Source organism: Malurus melanocephalus, unplaced genomic scaffold, assembly GCF_030028575.1.
Source record: "Malurus melanocephalus ecotype Western Australia unplaced genomic scaffold, MMel_1.1 scaffold_743, whole genome shotgun sequence".
Taxonomy (NCBI): domain Eukaryota; kingdom Metazoa; phylum Chordata; class Aves; order Passeriformes; family Maluridae; genus Malurus; species Malurus melanocephalus.
The window spans coordinates 26,041-35,804 of NW_026623975.1; the positions used below are offsets into that span (position 1 = coordinate 26,041).

The 9,764-nt window shown below is 46.3% G+C and overlaps 1 protein-coding gene across 4 annotated transcripts in view; it reads right to left on the bottom strand.

Moving 5' to 3' along the window:
* Nucleotides 1-9,764, bottom strand: part of PHACTR4 (phosphatase and actin regulator 4) — a 49,926-nt gene that overhangs the window by 21,258 nt on the left and 18,904 nt on the right. Inside the window, exons 1-2 of one of the 4 annotated variants that reach the window (XM_057384752.1) lie at nt 6,014-6,029; nt 5,865-5,920 (exon numbers count right to left, since the gene is read on the bottom strand). The exons of 2 other annotated variants lie outside the window; for them this stretch is intronic. Coding sequence is in view for 1 of the 2 variants with exons in the window: in XM_057384748.1 (XP_057240731.1) it covers nt 58-103 (46 nt within the window). In the remaining variant the exon portion in view is untranslated. Of the gene's footprint in view, nt 1-57; nt 432-5,864; nt 5,921-6,013; nt 6,030-9,764 lie in introns of those variants that run through there. One more of the 4 variants, XM_057384748.1, reaches the window with a different exon arrangement.

Consider the following 9,764-nt stretch of genomic DNA (forward strand, 5'->3'; position numbering starts at 1 on the left):
ATGCTGCCCTGCCACAGCCTCAAAGTTCCCTCATCTCCCCTGCCCTCCATTACTCACCAAAAGCACCTGGATTTACCGGTCTCGAGAAGTGTGGCTGCCCCATGAGATTCTGTTCAGAGCAGCTCTCCAGGAAGAGGCGGGAGGGGGAGAGAGGAAAAGTCTACGCTGAGAACACTTCAATCCTTTAAAATGATAAATCCATGCCTCGGATGAGGAAAGAGCCTGGCGAGTGAAGTGGCTCCCAGCTCTCAGGCCACAGCTCCGGTGTCCGATGGTCCAGCACAGGTCCTGCTCTCGTCTCCCATGACTGGGCACTTGATTCTCATAAATAGGTGTCGGTGCCAGCTCCCTTCGCACAGGAATGCCTGTCATTCCAGAGCGGAGCTGGCTAGAGCCGAAGCTCAGGAAGGGGAGGAGACAGCCAGCCACAATCCAGCCACTTAGCTGCACAATCCAAATTATCAACACCCCTCGCTCCTTCCTCACATCCAGTTTAGCAAGAAGAGAGAAAAGCCGGCCGAGGAGAAGGAGAGCAGTGTTTTTCCCAGGGATGGGCTTGGAGAATCCACTAACGGCAACACACCAAGGGGTTTCACCTCCCAAAATGGGATTAAGGAATTTCCAGCCTACCTGAGCCAGCTAAACACAAACCAAAACAGTCAGGAACGAGAGAGATGTGCAGATGTGGGAGCTGCACTACCCCAGAGCAAAGGCAATTTCAAAGAGAGCCTGAGCTGATATGCATCTAGCCAAATATACAATAAAAATACAATTTCATAGCAACTTCTCTCTCCACTAAAGTTATTAGGCAGCAGGAAGCGTGTCTTCTTGCTTAATTCAAATTTAACAATGGAAAATTTAAATTTAACACAGAAAATAAAAGTTTAGTTTCAATTCATGTGTCACAGTTTGATGGTTAAGGTAACAGACATCCCCCCSCAAACATCTGCCTCACAATAAAAGATCTACAAAGTTTAATTTTGTCCATTTRGATAATTTAATTGATCATTAAAATTTGGGTTAAGACTCCTGTGAACCTACAGCTCATTTTTCCTGAGGAGCAAGGAAAATCCTTAAGCATCCAGAAGCTTAATCTTAGTTCAGAGAAAAAGGAAAAGCACTTTTCAAAATTATACAGGAATCTGCTGCAGCRTAAGAGATAAAATCAGGAACATGACCCCATTCGATACATCCAGGTTGGTTTCTCCCCAGTGTAGGAGAAGTTTTGAACATCAGGATTTGCTGCAGCGCTTGGTGTCCCTACTCTTGTTGAGCCAGCAAGAAGAGGACTTCAACATGGTGGAACCCTACCCAGGAAGCAATATCAATAGGATAATCTTTTATTCTGAGAAACAACCAGACCCAAGATTGTCAATCTGGGCCGGTGCAGCTGGGAACAATCAATGCTGCACATTGCCCAGAGAAAATGTTGCAGCATTGCTGTTCCCAGACCCATGAATGGGGGGAGTCAGCACTACAAAAACACTGCAAAACAGTGCAAGGGGTAGTTCTGAAAGTCTGTAACACCTCACCTGAGCCACAAACAACCTYGGTGCTCTTGGTTCCCCCCCTAACACACTAAATGTACCATCAGGCAACTTGCAAATCCACTCCTCATGCAAAGCAGAGCCATAAAAACACAGGAGGAACGAGGACACTCGTGCGTCTTCTCCACCTGCATCCTGCTTGTCTTCAGTCCTGGGTGCCAGGCAGGTGACCCCCATGGCACAGACAGCAGTGGAGGAGCAGAAGAGCCACGGAGGCGGACAGCAAATGCCACTGTCCTCCCCTGCACAGGGCACATGGACATTCCTGGAAGTGTTGCTCCTCTCTAACTCCCACCATGGACATCTCTGTGGTTGTGCTCTCACTGCGGGCAATGAACAGCCCAACTCCCAGGAATGCTCCACCTCACTGAAGACTTTTTGCTTTGAAACAAAGAAAAAGCTATTTTTGGAGACATGTATATGTGCTGCCATCTGGCAGAGACCCATAAAGGTYAGAGATAAAGGCAGGAAGATTTCCCAATGTCTGTAAATCAGCTGCCCAGCTTGAAAAGAGGTCTGGAAAAAACATCCCTGCATATAGGAATGCAACAGAATGCTGCATCTAGACCTGCCTGGCTCCTAAGGAATTAAAGCCACTGCCTTTTATAAAGCATTTGCTGTGAATTCGCAATGTACAAAGTGCTGCTGCATAAGAGATGACACATGATAAATTCTTAAAGCACAGCAGCACAACCATATCTCTGACCCTTTATTTCTACATTAATAAAATACGAAACATTAGCTTAAATTTCAATAMAATATATTTAAATAAATGGATTTAAATTCACAGCGGCTGCAGCCCAAGACATGCACAAGTTACTCAGGCTCTGGTGTGACACAGGAACCCACCAGACTGTGAAATTAAATCCTTTATGTTTCTGTATCCTTCATCAGGCCTCCAAGACCTTTACAGGAAGAATGACAAGATTTGGCAATGATTGCACCACAAACATGAACATTTCCTTCTGAAAGGCAGGGCTCCGATGCCCAAGGAGTAAAAAGATACAAACCTGTGTTTCAAATTGCAGCTGGCTCTAGACTTAAGCATCCTTTAGAAGTATTAGCCACAACTCTCTCTCCTCTTTTGGGAGARAATGCAAAGCCCTACCACAAAACATGCGCAAAACAGCAGAAATCCAAAAGTAACACCAGTATCATTATTTTCAGTGGGACTCCCAGCCAGAAAAACCCATCCTTCACCTCTGGAAAGAAAGGTGAAAATTCTGTCTCAGCAAACAGAATGCTAAAAAATGTTCCAGCCTCAACTGCAGCCTGAGTTCAGAGTATGAGTGTGGTTCCTAAGGAACCCTGCCCAGAGAGCTTTGTTTCACYGCTGGGGAAAAATATGGCACAAAGCAACCTGCCCTCATCCCACTGGGCATCCAGGATAAAGGAAAACCCACATTTCAAGCAAGGAAGAGTAATCAACATCCAAAGTTCCTGTGATAATGAGAAAAGCCATCTGACTTTGCTGCACAACAACCAGAAGAAATCAGCGCAACTATTTTACTCCTCAGGGATGGGTGAAGACTTTTTGAAGRCGAGAAACTTGGAACAGCAAAGAAGTTTCTAAAGGAGAGCAGAGAGGGAAACACCTGATTGTCACTTCAGCCTTCTCTTTTCAAATAAARCAACCAAGAAAGCCAGTTACACGAAAATTTCATGCGATTTTGGGAGAGTGAGATGGCTGAAATAAAACAAGATGGACAGTAAACAATCAAACACAGGGTACATGGACTTCCTCTGAAGTTTCATTTCCTCTCCATTCTGCCCAGCATCCCATTAAACCCCTGGCATTTCCATGTAAATACTCTGTTTATATACATTGTAAAAGAAACTCTTCTGGATTGTTTCACTTTAAAATCTAATGAAAACTATAACGAGTACAATGTTAGCTCCTCTAATAAAGCCGGTGTTGTTCACATTTCGGTTCACACTGACGTGAAATGCTACATTCACCCGCAGTGACTCAGRCATTTGTGTTTCATGATTCAGCCACAGGAACAGTAAAAAGGACTCCGTCATTATCCCATCCCTGCCAATGGAGCTATTTAAAACCAGTGACACTGGGTGTTTTCCTTCAGAGCTCATCACCAGAGTCAGGGGGAGCTACAGGACCTCTAAGGAAAGCTCTTTCACTGCAGGAGATGCACCCACTGAAATACTCAGGCAGGGCCCACCTGACCAGGAGGGCTGGCAGGGAGGAGAAAAAGTGGCAGGACCATGACTCTGGATGTGTTTCACTGAATTATGGAATGGTTTGGTCTCACTTCACCCCCTGCRATGGWTAGGGACACCTTCCACTAGACCAGGTTGCTCCAAGCCCCATCCAACCTGGCCTGGAACACCTCCAGGGACAGGCAGCCACAGCTGCTCCGGGAAATCCATTCTACTCCCTCACCACTCTCACAGGGAAGAATTTCTCCTCAATATCTCAYCTAACCCTGCTCTCTGTCAGTTTGAAGCTATTCCCCCTTGTTCTGTCACTCTGGGCTCATGTAAACAGTCTCTCTTCACCTTTCCTGCAGGCTCCCTCCAGGTACTGAAAGRCCACAACTATGTCACCTCAAAGCTTCCCTCCTCCAGGCTGAACAATTCAACTCCCTCAGCCTTTCCTCACACAAGAGGTGCTGCAGCCCTCTAATCAACTTGGTTTCAGCACATATTTTGTTCTCAGCTTTGCAAGAACAAGAATATGAAAAARAAATCTTGTATGTACACATAATAGCCCCGACTGTCTGTAGAGATRAGCCCGTCCTGGGCTGCGCTCTGACACTGAGCGTGTGGAGCCATGAAGGAGGGCCACGGAGCAGGGGCCAGCACCAGACGCCAGGAAGCCACTCTGAACAAATGAACGCAACGTGACACTCTTCCTTTCTCCTCATATGGAATGAAAAGCCAGCGTGGAAGTGGAAAATGGGTTATTTATAAGCTGGYATCACATTGTTTGGGTCCTGCAGACTCTGATGGTTCAGATGAGACAAATGTGAGCTAACTGCTCCTACACCACATGATTTCCTTCATGCTTCCTGTGACATTTCCAAGAGGGAAACTCCTATTTCCCAGAGCACGGCAGACCCTGTGTCCCCAGCAGTTAGTCAGCATGGTGCTCCATCTCAGAAAGCAAGGGGCAGCAGGTCCAGCATGTCAGAGACTCTTGGTGCCAGCACACACGTACTGGTGTCAGGGAAGGTGAGCACACCATGTCCCACAGCAGTCCAGATGGGGGCCATGACAAAGTACASCTGAAAGAAGAGATTGCTCTGCCCAGAAAGTGACTGACAGCATTTCCAGCCCCACCTTTAGGGAGGTGAGGCCATGCTCCTGGAAAGTCCTGTGGYTGCAGCAGCTGGGCAGAACACAGGGAATCACTTCATTGTCACAATGAATGCACTCAAAAAATTGTGAATTAAACAAGCCTTTGGGCCCAGAGGAGCTCAAGGAAAAATACCCACCAGCCTTGTTTTCCAGTGGAAATACAACTTCCAAYGGAAGCACATTTTAGCCAGTACTGGAGAAGTCGCACCATCAACGCCTCCTGACCGCTCCTGGCAATTACAACGCAGGCCAAGTATTTTCTTGTTTACTAGTGCAGGAATGTTGAGGAATGTAATTTTGACAAAATTAAAGATTCAATCACATCTTGGCTAACTTAACTCACCCTAACTTGACCACTATGGTGATTCATGGCTTTGCCATCTTGAGGCAAAGGAACCTCCAAAGCTGACAAATGACTTTTTGGAGCACCTTAAAGCAGCATTAARAGAAAGTCCAGTCACAAGCCAAAGGAAGCGCATATATAGGATACATTCCAGCAAAGCATCAGGCATTAGCAAAGCATCAGCGTATTCCCAACAGTGAAGCACTCAGAGGCAGGATACCCATCTGCCACTTCCAGCTATATTATTAGGAACACATTAAGCAAAAACACGGAGAAGAAAATAATGTTAATTATTGCATTGTTTAGAGAAGAAACAGGAATGGCATTTAGTTTAATGCTTGTTTAACCCTCTCCTGCAGCAAAAACTCAAGATACTCAGGGAAGAACCTATAAACTGACATCACCTGAGGATTCCCTCTTCAAAACACAGGGATGAAGAAAATCAAAATCCTCCAGCAAAGCACATCTATGCCGCTTATAAAACCAATGGGACAAACTCTGTTAAGCACAACACTGGAAACTGCAAGGTAACAGCAAGAATATCAGTAAATATGAAACCGATAAATTCAGATTAAATTGCAATTAACCCTAAGGGGTAGCACTGTATTTAAGTTAGTCTTTAGTATAGGTCAAGACTCACAAATTTCTCTTCCTACCTCTAATCCTTCAAGATGTCAAACTTCAGCTGCAAGGCTCTCTGCCCATACAGTAACTGAAAAGAAAGGCAGCAAGATTTCTCTATAAAAGTTATTTCCTCTTTTGAACATTTCACAAAAATCTCAGGAAGTGCATTTGGTCTTCATACCCAAAGCTGAAACTGCAGCAAAAACACCTTTGCTCTGCCAACCCGGCGGACTCACAGCAGCCACGTGGCATCAGTAATCCAAATTATCCTTCAACACCTCCAGCTTTCCGGTCTGAAGTTACATTTTTTCCAAATTACTGCACAAGYCAGGCAGTGCCAGGGCACCCCACCATCTCTCACTCACTTGGCTCTGCCCAGGGAGACTTACAAAAGCGCCTTGGTTTAGTTTTTGGGGAACACCCAATTTCTCCACCGCACCTGCTCTGCTTTAATTATTGACTACACGAAGAGATCCTGATTAAAATGCTAGGCAAGTCTGGCACACAACCTCAGCTTCTGATCAACTCCCACAGATACAGTTGGAAGAGAAACCCAAATTCCCTGCCACAGTTCAGGAATTAAAAGAAAGGGCAGATCAGARTTGGGGCACTTAAATCCAGCAAGAAAAAACCTGCAACTGAAAAGTCTCATAAAATTTGAAATTTTAAACCACAGCTTTAGGTTCACACACAGAGAGAAGGTTTAAAAGCTTCCTTTCAGTCATACTGTATTTTTACAAGCCATTTCTGCCAGAGTAAATCTAACATGTAATTACAGGTCTGACCTTCTATTGCACAAATATGCCTTTGGAAACAATGTGGATAAATATTTGCCCAATACAAGATGACAACTCCAAGAGGAGCCATTCCAGTTTATCAACTTGGTGATTCATGTCGATACAAGCTTTTTACTCTATTTAAGGAACCAGATAATGCTTAGGAAGTGCATCTGGCCAAATTAMGTTTCATAGACCATGGGCCACCCTAAACAGCGGCACAGCCAGACCTCAGGTCACACCCAGACAAGAGCCATCAACAWGACAGTGAGTGAACCTCAACCTCAACTCCAAATATTGACTCTTGCYCAACCACTGAGGTATCTCAGAGCAGCACTGAGGCTGAAGATCTAAATAGGACGAGTAAAACATTGCTGCTAATGTGAATAAAGCAGTCTGGWGTTGTGCTGTGTAACATCCCCTTCTTCCCACTTGCAACTGGGGAGAGAATAACAGAGGCCCAAAGGAGCTGAAAGCAAAATGAGAGCAGCCCATCTGCCGCCTTAGGCTCATCCTGAAATCCCAATCCCAGATGTTCCTGTTTTTTGCCAGTACCACGAGATCTTGGGAAAACAAGGTGGTGGCAGCCACAGGCACCAAGAGTCATCCAGAAACCAGGCACAAAAATCAGAGGGGATGATGTCCTAAACAATAYAGACCTTGAGTACCCCAAACCAAATGCTGTTTACGCATCACACTGACTCACACAAGTGCAGGGACAATGCCATGGAAATTGTTTACAATGTCAAGGTCACTTCATATAATTAAAGGAAACATCAAGAGATGAGATAACACTGACAGTCCTGAAGGTACAGCTAACCCTAACCTTGTAGGGAGCGGTTTCTCCCCAAGTTGCTCCCCCTCCTGCAGATACAGCCTTTCACACATTCCCAGCTTCCTCATTTCACCTCATTCCCTTCATCCTGGGTCTTTAGAGCACCAGCAGCAGCCTTATTAAGAAACAAGCAGCACCACACCAAAACAATGGCCAAAAACCCTTTGTAAGACCCTCAAATAATGCTCCCCACTCCTCCCACTTGGCAGGGCTGGACATGGGGCTGCAGTTGAAGCAGGCATTCAATACACAGAATCCCAGAAGAGTTAGGGTTGAAAGAGATGTCTGGAGACTATCCAGTCCAACTGCCTGTCAAGGCAGGGTCACCCAAAGCAGGTGACACAGGACTATGTCCAGATGGGTTTGGGATGTCTCCAGAGGAGACTCCACGCCCTCCCAGAGCAGCTGTTCCAGTGCTCTGTAACCCTCACAGAAAGAAGTTCTTCCTCATGTTGAGGTGGAACCTATTGTGTTTGTTTAGGGTCATTGCTCCTCGTCCTGTCCCTGGGCATCGCTGAACAGAGTCAGGTGCCTTCCTCTGATACCCACAGGAGATATTTCATAGACTCACAACATTAAGGGGTTGGAATGGACCTTAAAGATCATCTAGTCCCAATCTCCCCCAACCCTGGGTGGGGACACCTCCCACTATCCCAGGCTGCTCATTGATGGGATTCCTTCTCAGCCTTCTCCAGACTAACCAGGCCTAGGTCCTACAGTCTCTGCTCATCAGAGAGATGCTCAAGGGATCTTTTTTTTTTTTTTGTGGAGGAATGAATGGCTTCAGGAAGCAACACAGTGTTCAATCTCATTTAAAAAAAAAAAAACCAAAACAACACAGGGCTGTGCAACACACTGCTCCAGACACCACCTCCCAACATTAACTCTAAGAAGCCTGATCAATACTTTATCCTGAAAAGGAAATTAAGAAAAAGCCCTGAAGAGGGTGAGGCTGCCAGACTGACTCACATAATCTCATTATGGAGTTATCCAGATCACTCAGTTTGTTCAGTATCTGAGAGATAACAGGATTAACTTCATGTTCAGCATCATTTCAGCCTAATAATTGTGGAATCACTCCTACAGCTATAATGTCATTGATTCAGCAGGGGATTCCCATCACCCTCCCACCAGTCTAAGCTTTGAAAGCCCCTTTATTAGCGTCAGCATCTTAAGTTAATTACTTGGAGAGATTTTCCTTTCCTCTCCCAAAGCAAAATGTAACTTAACCCTGGCAACTCATAATGCTTGCTCAGAACAAACTCCTGCCTTCCCTGCAGGAAGGGATCCTGTTTACTTTCCTAATCACCACTTCAATTTCCAAGATTTAATGTTAAGACCAAAGGGCGGGAAGGGGGAAGGGCAGATTTTTAATTGTTTTGGTTGAATTTCAACAAAAATCATGGCAGAGCCTGGTTATAGTCCTCTCAAAGATCAAGGTTCAGCCGCAGAGCCTGGCCTAACTCACTCTTCCCAGAGAGAGGGAGTCGATCTGCTCTCTGAGAGCACACCTATGGCGAGCCAGGATCACCGCGGAGCCTCCAGGAGTCTTTTTCCTTGCCAGGCCRTGCCTTGCTGCTCACCTTGCCTTAGAAATGAGTCCCTCAGTGCAGTGGGGCTGGGAAAGAAAGGGAAAGCACACAAAGCAAACAGTACACAGAGCTGCTTCTAACACCCCAGGGGAACAGGAAYGGGGATGCATTTTCATAGGGGATTTTTTTCAGGGAATGCAAAGCACTATTAAATTCTACTTTTCAAGTGCAGTAGGAGGCTGTGCTGCACCAATTAGGCCGGTGTCAAGGTGGCAGTAAGCCTGACATGGTGCCGAATCAGACCCCACTGCACCACCCATGAAAGTCAATGACCACAGTCACTTCCTGGCTGCACCTTCATGCTTTGTCTCTTTTACTCTCCTCCCCTCCCAAAAARGGGAGGGAGAGGTGAAATCTCCTACAGAAATGCAATTCACAGAATTCTAGAATGGTTTCAGYTGAAAGGTACCTTAAAATTCACCTCACTCCACCCCTGCAATGGTCCACTATCCCAGGTTGCTCCAAGCCCCGTCCAACCTGGCCTGGAACACTTGCAGGGATGAGGCAGCCACGGCTTCTCCGGCAAACTCTGCCAGAGCCTCAGCACCGTCCCAGGGCAGAACTCCTCGCAATATCGCACCGAGGGGCCGTGCCCCCTCATCGTGCCACTCCAGGGCAGAACTCCTCACAATATCGCACCGAGCGCTGCCTCGGGCACTGAGGGGCCGCTCCCCTCACACCGCACCGAGCGCTGCCTCCGGCACTGAGGGGCCGCTCCCCTCACACCGC